This window comes from Salmo salar, chromosome ssa14 (genome assembly GCF_905237065.1).
Source record: "Salmo salar chromosome ssa14, Ssal_v3.1, whole genome shotgun sequence".
Taxonomy (NCBI): domain Eukaryota; kingdom Metazoa; phylum Chordata; class Actinopteri; order Salmoniformes; family Salmonidae; genus Salmo; species Salmo salar.
The window spans coordinates 85,157,989-85,171,792 of NC_059455.1; the positions used below are offsets into that span (position 1 = coordinate 85,157,989).

At 46.5% G+C, this 13,804-nt stretch overlaps 1 protein-coding gene across 2 annotated transcripts; it reads left to right on the forward strand.

Annotated features, from left to right (window-relative positions):
- Positions 1-6,644: 6,644 nt before the first annotated feature.
- stmnd1 (stathmin domain containing 1) lies at positions 6,645-9,679 on the forward strand. 2 transcript variants are annotated; one of them, XM_014142896.2, is made up of 5 exons: positions 6,645-6,996; positions 7,317-7,455; positions 7,653-7,783; positions 8,147-8,278; positions 8,876-9,679. In XM_014142896.2, exons 1-5 carry the CDS (start codon positions 6,928-6,930, stop codon positions 9,209-9,211), a joined length of 807 nt encoding a protein of 268 aa, XP_013998371.1. In that variant the 5' UTR covers positions 6,645-6,927; the 3' UTR covers positions 9,212-9,679. The 2 variants fall into 2 exon arrangements, with proteins under 2 accessions (XP_013998371.1, XP_013998370.1); XM_014142895.2 differs by having other exon boundaries at positions 6,686-6,996; positions 8,873-9,679.
- Positions 9,680-13,804: the final 4,125 nt, after the last annotated feature.

Here is a 13,804-nt window from a genome sequence, read left to right on the forward strand (position 1 = left end):
TTTTCTCAGTTCCACGTTATGAGCAGTTACTGCCTTTTTGCTTGGTAGAGAAGTATAATGGGCATGGTTATAGTCTGTGAGATTTTAACGTAAATGTTGTGTGCTAAATACCTCAACTCTACATTGCTGACAGAATTCCTGATTATTACTGCAAATATGTAAATATGTTAACAACATGGCGGTGTGCTCAATAGGGCCCTGAAAGGGTTAACGGGTTTAAACGTTAAAGGTCAATGGGTGTCTTCTTGATGTTGTTTTGAATTCTGTTTTAAACATTCTACAAGATGTTTACTGTGATGTCAGAAATGGAAGAGTTCCGACTGAGGGTTCCAAGTGATTCTGAAGAGTTCCGAAGTTTGACACATTTCACTTTTGTCTTCGCTAACAAGCTACTCAACTTTCAAGCTCTTTGCTTTATACCTATCATTTTCATCATTTTAAATGAATAATGTGGTAAGTGATTTATTTTAGTTGTTTGATGTATTCTCTTGTTAGTAAAGGCTACTTATCATTTTAGGCACTGACTGTGAAATCTCAGATGGAAAATAAGGTATTATTTCACTCTAGTGGAAATTTTGAAGCCAGTCTTGGTCCAAATCACACAAAAAATACAGAAAACTGCTTAAAACTGAAACCTTTTACAAGCCAATAATTGTCTATTTGTCAGAATTTGAAAAAAGGCAAGATATTATATACTCTATTAATTCTTCCCTGTTTTGTAGATCTACAGGCATGAAATCTCGTTGTTGGCTGGGCTCCCTGCTTGTGCCATTAAACCCCTACAACTCATCCAGAACGCCGCAGCCCGTCTGGTGTTCAACCTTCCCAAGTTCTCTCACGTCACCCCGCTCCTCCGCTCTCTCCACTGGCTTCCAGTCGAAGCTCGCATCCGCTACAAGACCATGGTGCTTGCCTACGGAGCTGTGAGGGGAACGGCACCTCCGTACCTTCAGGCTCTGATCAGGCCCTACACCCAAACAAGGGCACTGCGTTCATCCACCTCTGGCCTGCTCGCCTCCCTACCTCTGAGGAAGCACAGTTCCCGCTCAGCCCAGTCTAAACTGTTCGCTGCTCTGGCACCCCAATGGTGGAACAAGCTACCTCACGACGCCAGGACAGCGGAGTCAATCACCACCTTCCGGAGACACCTGAAACCCCACCTCTTTAAGGAATACCTGGGATAGGATAAAGTAATCCTTCTAACCCCCCCCTTAAAAGATTTAGATGCACTATTGTAAAGTGGTTGTTCCACTGGATATTATAAGGTGAATGCACCAATTTGTAAGTCGCTCTGGATAAGAGCGTCTGCTAAATGACTTAAATGTAAATGTAAATGTAAATCAAGTTTTCTGAAGCCTTGCCCCAGGTACACCCAACCAGATTGGTCCTTCAACAGCAATCTGGTCACCAATAGGTCTGAGCTGCAGAGGGCCTTAGCCTATCAGATCAACCAGGATCTTCACTGCGCACGTGGAGATGCTACCACTCAGGTAACACATTGTGTCCCCCAGCTATTTTAGAGGAACCATACTGCTCTCTTTTCAGTGTATAGGAATAAACCCTTGCACACCTCACAATCTGGAGGTGAAATCTCAGGTCTGAGGGTTGTGCTGACAAAACATCAGATCCAGTCTATTTTATGCTTGAAACGATGCCAAACTAGCAATATATCATGAAATTCATTGACTCTACTGGAATGCAATGTCCTCTCCTCCCCCTGGCTTAGATCCGCTGGGCCACCTGGAGCAAGAAGAACCACCTGACCTACCGCATAGAGGAGCTAGGGCACTGGCAGAGCCAATCAGCTGACAGCATCACAAGAGTAGACCAGGAGATGGATGCCTTAGTGAAGGTAGAGTGGATTCAGGGTGTATGCAGGGCCAGGGAGAACAGTTGGGACACTCGAGACACACTGCACTGCCCTTGATACCTTTAGAACAGACGGTTTACACAGGCAGCCCAATTCTGATATTTTTTCCACTAATTGGTCTTTTGACCAATAACATCAGATTGTTTCACATCAGATCTTTTTCAGAGCTGATCTGATTGGTCAAAAGGCCAATTAGAGAAAAAAAGATCAGAATTGGTCTGCCTGTCTAAACACAGGCATAGAGATGCAACCAACATCTGAGAGTGTTCAGATTTCAATGTGTTGTGTAGAACCAGGTGATTGGTGATCATGTAGAATAGGGAATCTGGTCCACATATACTACATTCCCATGACTCGGGACATTCTAAATGTTGCGGCTCACCCTCCATGACTGTAAATGACCCTCTCTTGTCATGTGTGTTATTTAAACTGATTTCATGGGTGTTGGGTGTTTCCAGGTGAAGGCGATCGCTGAGAGCTGTCTGCAGGAGAAGGTCCTGTACAGGCAGGCGCTGAGGGAGTGTGTGGTGCTCCGAGACGGCCTGACGGCGGCGGAGCTGGTCCATGATGACGTGGATGCTGAGCTGAAGCGGGAGGTGGAGCTGGCTGAGGAGATCATCCACCTGGTCCTGGACAACCTCCGGTCAGAGACTGGCCCTGTATTCCCTATTTAGTACACTACTTTTGACCAGGGCCCATAGGCTGCTGTTGTGATGAGTCTTGGATAGTAAAACGCACCGATGCTTGTCTCGTTTTTGTGCAAGTATTCCAATGACATTAATAAATTATTTGCAGATTGTAAAGTCTTTATCTCAACTGTTTCAAATCGGTTCCATAGGCAAACCTAGATTGCTATCTATTGCTGTGTTTTTTGCCAAATTATTGGCTGCCTGTGTAAATGCAGCCATTGTGCCTGCAAATTGTTCACCTGATCTGACTATATATGAATGCATTATATCCTCACTCTACCTGTAGCTCTCTGAAGGACGTGCTTACCCAGATGATGTCCAACCACAGGGACAAGGAACAAGCTGTGAAGCTCAACGAACACTCTCTGACCTTTGACCTCCAGTCACCCAACCTGGGCTACAAGTACCAGCCTTGCCACATCGTCAAGGGGTGAGTCAATCAATCAATGAGTGTGAACATCTGTCCACCGGGTCATATTGTCCTACCTAAAACTTTTTAGTCTAGTTGGAGATGAAAAGAAGGAAAGTTTCACTACTTTAGCGATTTATGATAAACCCTCTCTCCATCCTCTTTCCCAGAACCCTGACCTATGGTCAGTGGGTTGCTTACTGCAAAAGACTAAAGCAGACAGCAGAGAAACTGGTCCTGGACTGCTCTTACTTCCGTGGGAATCTGCAGTATACTCTCTCCAAGGTATAGTACAGGCTGGAACATAGTTTTGTATGCTCCTCCTTATGTTGACTGTATGTACAGTAACTGCATTCAACAACGCTATATCAGTGTCTTATTTGGCAAGAGATTGACAGAAAGACTGGCACAGACTCTGCTTATGTTTGGCAAGCATATGTCTATCTGATAAATGTCTGTGTCATTCCTGTATGTCTGACTCTCTATGTGTATCCTGTTGGTGGTGTAGCTGATGAAGGCTCTGGTGACCCAGCGCTGTGACACTGACTTCGGCCTGAGGAAGAGGCTGAAGAGCTAAGCGCCTCCAGGGATGTCCTAGAGTGGGAGAAACAGAAGGTTAGTGTTCAGCTGTCCTGGTCTTAGCCATGTTGCTCATTCATCTGCCTTGCAGTTGCGACCTGCCTTGTGATCTCTTGGCATTTCTGACAATATTCACACTGTTGTGTAAGCCTAACAGAGACCTAAAGAGTTCTACATAAGAATTATGCAAAACACACTGTAGAAAATGATAGTCATAGTTTATCAATGTAAACAATTCACAATTGTCATTGTGCTTAGTGAATAGTGATACTAATGAGATAAATTGACTGACCTGTAACTGACCTTTTAACCTGTCCCCAGGTGAAGGAGACAGTGGTGGACCTGGTCAAGGAGATGCAGAAGGTGGAGAGACATATCATGAGCTCTGGCTGTGAGCAGCAGCTGGCCCACACCCGGCTGGACGTCCTGGCCCAGAGGGCCAACTACGAGCTCTGCATGGACCAGGTCTGTCTGTCTGTCTACCTATGTGTCTGTCTGTCACCTGCCTTCTCTCATCCTATAACAGTTTCATGTTCACAATACAATGTTAATTGTTTGTTGTCAGTATGTATGTGTAGCTGTTCTTAACCCAGTGCTACCCCTCCAGACCCACATTGCTCTTCTGCAGGAGACCAAGAACCTGAGGAAGAACACCTTTGGCCTGCAGAAGAAACTCCTCTCTCAGTGAGTTATCCCTCACAGTAGTGAAGATGACAAATGAATCTGCTAAAACATATCTTCTCTGGAACTAACAGTGTGAACATATGACACCTAACTGTTCTATGACAGCAACACCACACACACCTCAATATTGCCTCCTTGTGGTTATGGGTATGAAAGACATTAGGAAAATGTTTTGTCTTGGAAAAAAGTTATCTTAACTATATCGACAACATAACATATTTAAATGCTTGATAACTGGGTATTGTCTATCTGTAACCTGATATACAGGAACACCCTGGAGACCATGAACCTGTTCACCCTGGGGGACAGCCTGGAGACCATGAACCTGTTCACCCTGGGGGACAGCCTGGAGACCATGAACCTGTTCACCCTGGGGGACAGCCTGGAGTCCATGAACCTGTTCACCCTGGGGGACAGCCTGGAGACCATGAACCTGTTCACCCTGGGGGACAGCCTGGAGACCATGAACCTGTTCACCCTGGGGGACAGCCTGGAGACCATGAACCTGTTCACCCTGGGGGACAGCCTGGAGACCATGAACCTGTTCGCCCTGGGGGACAGCCTGGAGACCATGAACCTGTTCACCCTGGGGGACAGCCTGGAGACCATGAACCTGTTCGCCCTGGGGGACAGCCTGGAGACCATGAACCTGTTCACCCTGGGGGACAGCCTGGAGACCATGAACCTGTTCACCCTGGGGGACAGCCTGGAGACCATGAACCTGTTCACCCTGGGGGACAGCCTGGAGACCATGAACCTGTTCACCCTGGGGGACAGCCTGGAGACCATGAACCTGTTCACCCTGGGGGACAGCCTGGAGACCATGAACCTGTTCGCCCTGGGGGACAGCCTGAAGACCATGAACCTGTTCACCCTGGGGGACAGCCTGGAGACCATGAACCTGTTCGCCCTGGGGGACAGCCTGGAGACCATGAACCTGTTCACCCTGGGGGACAGCCTGGAGACCATGAACCTGTTCACCCTGGGGGACAGCCTGGAGACCATGAACCTGTTCACCCTGGGGGACAGCCTGGAGACCATGAACCTGTTCACCCTGGGGGACAGCCTGGAGACCATGAACCTGTTCACCCTGGGGGACAGCCTGGAGACCATGACCCTGTTCACCCTGGGGGACAGCCTGGAGACCATGACCCTGTTCACCCTGGGGGACAGCCTGGAGACCATGAACCTGTTCACCCTGGGGGACAGCCTGGAGACCATGAACCTGTTCGCCCTGGGGGACAGCCTGGAGACCATGAACCTGTTCACCCTGGGGGACAGCCTGGAGACCATGAACCTGTTCACCCTGGGGGACAGCCTGGAGACCATGAACCTGTTCACCCTGGGGGACAGCCTGGAGACCATGAACCTGTTCACCCTGGGGGACAGCCTGGAGACCATGAACCTGTTCACCCTGGGGGACAGCCTGGAGACCATGAACCTGTTCACCCTGGGGGACAGCCTGGAGACCATGAACCTGTTCACCCTGGGGGACAGCCTGAAGACCATGAACCTGTTCGCCCTGGGGGACAGCCTGGAGACCATGAACCTGTTCGCCCTGGGGGACAGCCTGGAGACCATGAACCTGTTCACCCTGGGGGACAGCCTGGAGACCATGAACCTGTTCACCCTGGGGGACAGCCTGGAGACCATGAACCTGTTCACCCTGGGGGACAGCTTGGAGACCATGAACCTGTTCGCCCTGGGGGACAGCCTGGAGACCATGAACCTGTTCACCCTGGGGGACAGCCTGAAGACCATGAACCTGTACACCCTGGGGGACAGCCTGGAGACCATGAACCTGTTCACCCTGGGGGACAGCCTGGAGACCATGAACCTGTTCACCCTGGGGGACAGCCTGGAGACCATGAACCTGTTCACCCTGGGGGACAGCCTGGAGACCATGAACCTGTTCACCCTGGGGGACAGCCTGGAGACCATGACCCTGTTCACCCTGGGGGACAGCCTGGAGACCATGACCCTGTTCACCCTGGGGGACAGCCTGGAGACCATGACCCTGTTCACCCTGGGGGACAGCCTGGAGGCTAAGACCCGGGCTCTGGACATCAACAGGAGGTGCCAGGAGGTCCGTCAGAGTCTCCTGCCCCTGCGTGGAACCACCGCGTTCACCGCCAACACTTCAGCACAGGAACCCCTGGCACTGCTCTCTCCTCTCAGCTCCTCCAGCTCCTTTGGGAATTAGAATGTTGCCACCTGTCTCTCTGGGCATGGCTGAAGTCACTGATGCAAGCTATATTATATCTATGTTGTGTGTTACACCAATAACAGAGCATATATTACATATTTTTATTTTCTGAAAGTATTTTTTCTTGTGTGTATGCTTTCAATTTCAAGTCAAGAGATTGGGTTGGAGCCAAAACCGGCTTGCACAAGCCTAAAAGCATTTGGAATGGGACTTATTTGGAGGACAATTGATTGAGTGTTGTTTTGCGGTCACCCGGACACCTACTGCCTGTCCAGGGGGTGTCACCTCTTTAACCAGGTCAGATTTATTGTAGCAACGGCCCATGGTAACGCAGCGAGTCCATGGCGACATGGGTCGCGCTATCTTGGAAAGTGTGAAGGAATGCGACTGATTGAGAGGTTCCTTTTGCGTTAATATCCCGCGAAATGCTCTATTAATGGTATATCAAAAAGAAAACCTCTAGCCGACCACTGTTCTCTTGAAAGTAAATATGGGATGCAGCAGCTCCAGGTTCACGGTGGTCGAGCCCGTGAGATCAAGCGAGTTGGACGGAGGAGAGGTACGCTGCCTGCAGTTCCTAATTTCGATTCCTATTTAAAAACTGTAATCACAATATTATGAACAAGTGTAATACAGAAGGCAAAGTGAAAGACTTTTGGAATGGAATGGCACACATCCGGCGTGATGCGCGTCAGAGCGATTTTCCTCTCAATTTGATTTGCGGGGGGCCTACCGATAGCCTAGTGGCAGTCTTTCTTTTTAGTCAAACTATTTGGCTACTTGATCTAGAAATAAATATGATACACTTTGTATTATTGCACCTGTCAAAACACCTAAGACACTATGCATTTGAGTTTGACGTTGTAATTCTCCCAACAGGATGACACAGTGAGTAAACAAGGCTGTAGGGGCGACTCTGCAGTGTCAAAGTTAACCACAGACAGTGGAGTGGTCCTGGACACTGGTGAGGTCCCCACCTTACTGGGGGCTGTACCCAGGAAACTATCACCACTGGCAGGTAAGAGGTGTGTGTGTGTGTGTGTGTGTGTGTGTGTGTGTGTGTGTGTGTGTGTGTGTGTGTGTGTGTGTGTGTGTGTGTGTGTGTGTGTGTGTGTGTGTGTGTGTGTGTGTGTGTGTGTGTGTGTGTGTGTTAGAGAGCGTGTGTATCTTGTACTCGTCAGAGACCTCCTATTTGTGTGTGTGTCTCCCACTCAGCCCACATTCCTGGCCTGGCCCAGGAGAGTGGTGAGAGACCCAAGTCCAGTGACATCCTGGAACAGCTTCGAGGCCAAGGCATCATCGCCCAGCCCAGGGAGAGGGCCAGCGGCGAGGCATACAACATCATGGTGGGTACCGGTCAGGTCTAATGGTGGGGCAGAGCAAAGTGTAGCTTCATGTAGTCTCAGCCCTCTATGGTGGTGTCAGAATCAGGTGAGAGGAGGAGTTCCATAATCTCTTGTCATCATAAGACGGGCCTGGTTGGATAGTCTTTAGATTAGTTTCCTGGTTATTTATAAAACTGCTGTCATCTTATGGAAGTGAGTGCATAACTGATTGACTATGTCAATATGCCAATGACAGTCACTCTGTATTGAAGAGATTATATTTTAGTTATTTACACAGTAACTACAGTATATGAGTGTTTACCTAATATGTGTTGTTGGAGTGTGTATTAACTCATGGTCTAATCGCTGTGTGTGTATGGTCAGATTGATGACAGAGAGACACCCAAACGTAGGCCTCCCCCTCACCTGGAGTCTCTGAAGGGCAAGAGGGACCAGTCTGTCACCAGCCAAGTGGACATGGAGGAGAGGATGAGACAGGCGGAGGAGGAACGGAAGGTGAGGATTATGAAATCATGAAAAAGATTAATGTTAGGTGAGGGGAATAAGGGAAAACTGGGTTTAGGAGGTTAAATGGGGACCAACATTAACTATATCTGCCTTGAATATGACTTGTGTATCTTGAATATGACCTGTGTGTGTGTATCTTGAATATGACCTGTGTGTGTATCTTGAATATGACCTGTGTGTGTATCTTGAATATGACCTGTGTGTGTATCTTGAATATGACCTGTGTGTGTATCTTGAATATGACCTGTGTGTGTATCTTGAATATGACCTGTGTGTGTATCTTGAATATGACCTGTGTGTGTATCTTGAATATGACCTGTGTGTGTATCTTGAATATGACCTGTGTGTGTATCCTGAATATGACCTGTGTGTGTATCTTGAATATGACCTGTGTGTGTATCTTGAATATGACCTGTGTGTGTATCTTGAATATGACCTGTGTGTGTATCCTGAATATGACCTGTGTGTGTATCTTGAATATGACCTGTGTGTGTATCTTGAATATGACCTGTGTGTGTATCCTGAATATGACCTGTGTGTGTATCTTGAATATTTATTTGTTTTCTCTCTCATCTCAACAAGGAGGAGCTGAACGTGAACCTGAGGCCTAAGTCAGCTGGTGTCCATGACCCAGAAGCTGCATCAACATCCGGAGAGGGGAACGTAGTCAGCCCTGTGGAGATCCTCCACACCCCTGATGCCCCTGAGACCCCACCCAGCCCAAGAGGCATCCAGCAGGAGCCACTGGATCCAGACCCAACTCAGACTCATGGAGGAGGGGATGGAGGGAGTGGAGGGGTCAGGGAGGGCGGGGGAGAGGGAGTCAGAAGTGGGCTCAGTGGGCAGCTTCTCTCAGCCTCTCTTGAGATGGAGAATGACTCCACATTTCAACAGACTGAGCAAGCTGAGGAGCAATTCTAGCACCTGGCTGGGAGCACCTTATCTGTCTATTGGAGCCAAGTGTGTCTGAGAAGGGAAGGATGGATGAAAGGAGAGAGGGAGGGAGAGGATAGAGAGATGGTGCAGGGGGAATTAGAGGAAGAGTGAGCAGGTGAGGGAGAGAGGGATCAGTGATGTTTATTTGTGTTTTTGTACACAAAAGAGCCGAGTGTATGTGCATACAGTCTGTTTCTAAGACTTGTTTGATGTGGTATAAATAGAAGAGATCTCTGAGGGTTTACTTTACGATGCAAAATCATATTGTATAAAGGTGGGCAATATTATTATTTGAAATTGAAATCATGAAGATATTTATTTTCCATTAATTTAAAAAAGGTCAAGGGATTCCCCCCGTTTTGTGTGTTGCAAAGTTGGACGTTGAGTTGAAAGCTGTTTTAGACACAAGATGGCGGTGTTTCCATGGAATTAAATTACTTCTTCAGCACTGTTCATTACAGTTCACTTGCAGAAAGTCTTTGGTGTCATTATCATATGTAAGAGTATCTTGGTGTTTTCACTATAGTGTCTAAAAAGTAGCTTTTATTACTTTAATGTTAATTTGGGGACAAGCACTGGGAATTATTGTAAGCTTCGGTGTGGTGTAATGCATCGGATGGTCGGACATTCATTGTATCTGTCCCTAATGTAAATAAGCAATTGAAATGAGAGAGAGTCAAGAACCCGACACCCTTAGCACACAGGGGGACAAACACCTACCTGGAGGTGACAGCATTCCCTCCCCCATATGCCCCCCTAGGCACAACTACGTCAACATAACCAACAAAAATGGGTCACGACTCCTGCAGCTCTGTTGGATGCTGGGTATGTACTTTGTCAATGGTAGGCTTTGAGGGGACTCCTATGGTAGGTACACCTATAGCTCATCTCTTGGCAGTAGTACTGTAGACTACTTTATCACTGACCTCAACCCAGAGTCTCTTAGAGCGTTCACAGTCTGTCCTCTGACACCCCTATCAGATCACAGCAAAATCACACTCTACTTGAACAGTTATGCTCAATCATGAGGCATCAAAGCCAAAGGAACTGAATAATATTAAGAAATGCTATAGATGGCCTCCAGAGTGGCGCAGTGCTCTAAGGCACTGCATCATAGTGCTAGCTGTGCCACTATAGATTCTGTGTTCAAGTCCAGGCTCTGTCGCAGCCGACCACGACCTGGAGACCCATGGGGTAGTGCACACTGACATGGTTGCCAGGTGTACGGTGTTTCCTCTGACACATTCGTGTGGCTGGCTTCAGGGTTAAGTGGGCATTGTGTCAAATAAGCAGAGTGACTTTGTTGGGTTGTGTTTCGGAGGATGCACGGCTCTCGACCTTCACCTCTCCCGAGTCCATACGGGAGTTGTGGCGATGAGACAAGACTGTAACTACCAATTGGATACCACAAAATTGGGTAGAAAAAGGGGTAAACATTTTTTTTTAAAATGCTATAGAGGGAAGGAAAATAGTGTGGAAATCTACCAAAAAACTATTAGGCAACAAATTCAGTCCCTTCTAGACAACTTCCTGGACAAAACATTTCACTGTAATAGTGAAGGTGTAAACTTGGCAGGAGAAAACCTAAACAGTGTATTTCACCTCTCAGCTTCCCTATCAATTTAAAACATTTCAAGCAGACAACCTAAGAAAATTAACAACAATGACAAATGGTTTGATGAAGAATGCATAAACCAAAGAAAGAAATTGAGAAACCTATCCAATCAAAAACATAGAGACCCAGAAAACCTGAGTCCACGCCTTCACTATGGTGACTCACTAAAACAATACAGAAATACAACATGGAAAAAGAAGGAACAGCACTTCAGAAATCAGCTCAATGTAATTTAAGAATCCATAGAATCAAACAACTTCTGGAAAATTGCATAACTAAACAAACAACACAGTTATCTATCCAAAATGGAGATGTATGGATAAACCACGTATCCAATATTTTTGGCTCGATAACAAATATACATGATCAAATACAAATCTTAGAATCAACTATTAAAGACTACCAGAACCCACTGGATTCTCCAATTACTTTGATTGAACTACAGGACAAAATACAAACCCTCCAACACAAAAAGGCCTGTGGTGTTGATGGTATTATAAAATATACAGAACACAAATTCCAATTGGCTTTACTTAAACTCTTTAACATCATCCTCAGCTCTGGCATCTTCCCCAATATCTGGAACCAAGGACTGATCACCAATTTGACCCCAATAACTATCGGGGGATATGCGTCAACAGCAACCTTGGGAAAATCCTCTGCATTATCATTAACAGCAGACTCGTATATTTCCTCAGTGAAAACAATGTACTGAGGAAATGTAAAGTAGGCAATTTTACCAAATTAACATACCCTGCACACCCTAATTGACAAACAAATAAACCAAAACAAAGGCGAAGTTTCTCAGGCTTTGTTGGTTTCAAAAAAGCTCTTGACTCATTTTCGCATACAGGTCTGCTATACAAATTGATGGAAAGTGGTGTTGGGGGAAAAACATACAACATTATAAAATCCATGTACACAAACAAGTGTATGGTTAAAATTGGCAAAAAAAATAAATCTTTCCACAGGGCCTGGGGGTGAGACAGGGATGCAGTTTAAGCCCCACCCTCTTCAACAAATATATCAACGAACTGGCCAGGGCACTAGAACAGTCTGCATCACCCGGCCTCACCCTACTAGAATCTGAAGTCAAATGTCTACTGTTTGCTGATGATCTGGTGCTTCTGTCCCCAACCAAGGAGGGCCTACAGCAGCACCTATATCTTCTGCAAACTAAGCCCTTGTGACCTTAGTTTGACTGTTCCCAAATGACCCATTGCCTTTTGGGTGTTATATGGTTGACAGGTTTGCTGTGTTTTTCAACTGGTGAAAAACCTAGTCTCAGTTCCCAAAATTACAAGTGTAACCGATGTGAAATGGCTAGTTAGTTAGCGGTGGTGCTCGCTAATAGCGTTTCAATCAGTGACGTCACTCGCTCTGAGACTTGAAGTAGGGTTTCCCCTTGCGTTGCAAGGGCCGCGGCTTTTGTGGCGCGATGGGTCCCTGGTTCGAGCCCAGGTTGGGGCGAAGAGAGGGACGGAACCTACACTGTTACACAAGGTCTGATCACATGTCAGGTTAAGTATTACTTTTATATTTTCTAAACATGACCATCCTAACGCTCCCTTGTTTATTCAAGTTGGAAGCCCATCCTGATAGTCAAGTGTAACCGATGTGAAATGGCTAGTTAGTTAGCGGTGGTGCGCGCTAATACCCTTTCAATCGGTGACGTCACTCGCTCTGAGACTTGAAGTAGGGTTTCCCCTTGCGTTGCAAGGGCTGCGACTTTTGTGGCGCGATGGGTTACCGATGCTTCGTGGGTGTCAGTTGTTGATGTATGTAAGGGTCCCTGGTTCGACCCCAGGTTGGGGCGAAGAGAGGGACGGAACCTGTTACACAAGGATGGTGAACTTGAAATGGAATTCCACAATTTTTTATTTAGTTAGTTACATACTCACATAGCATTCATTGCGTTAAAGGATACCTCTATACTACAGTATATAGGCTATGCATTTAATTTAACAGGGCCCTTTTGGCACACTCCCAATGTTATAGCCTATAGGCTATAACATTGGGAGTGTACACATCAAAGATCAAAGTACACATCAAAGATATGCACATAAGGGATTTAAGGATAACCACTGAGGAGGATTTACCAGTGACCCTGTAGCTACGTTTTGTTAGCCAAAATGTAAGGGGATTCTGATTAGTCAGCATGCTGCACGCGAACGGAGACAACAAGAGGACGCAACTCGATGGTCTCTTCATTGTGTGGCTGCTGAAACCCGAAACGGACTACTATGCGGCGGCTCCCGCTCCGGGTTGTAATTTAAAGGGCGCGTGGGCACGCATGAATAAAATAGTATCTGAGCCACCGAGATACAGAAAAGTCGCTCTATCAGGTTGCGGCTGGGAATAGTGACCGAGGAGAGGGCTATGGCATTTTTTTGGTACAGAAGAGCCCAGTGGCAATTCACGCTATTGCATTCCGGTGATGGAGGAGATGACAATTATGACAGCTAGCCAGCCACATCAAATTTGCAACTCATAATATTACTGTAGGCTACAAGCAACCAGGCACATACCAGTATTAGGGCCTATGTAGGCCGCGTGTCTCCATGGCTGACTTCGTCCATAGAGGTGGAACCATATGAAGGATTTAGACAATAGTTCCGTATCAGATTTCCAGTATAAAATTACAGACCAGTTGTCTGGAAAAAAGGAGGGAGAATCATCATTTTCCACATTCAATCATGAAAGACAAAAGTCAACAGTTTTATAAAGTTTACAAAGTCTTATCGTTGTTATTAGGCCTATTTTAGTTATCACAGGCACTACAACACCCACAAGTGGACATTCATCTGACCTCAAGACACTGCTGTACTAAAATATACAATTTAACCTATTATTTGTATGATGTATATAATCACAAGCATAAGTAGCCTATTTGAAAAATAATCTGAAGATATGATCTTGAATGGACGGATTCTGCACGGGGCGGGTGCCCAATTGCCCTGGCC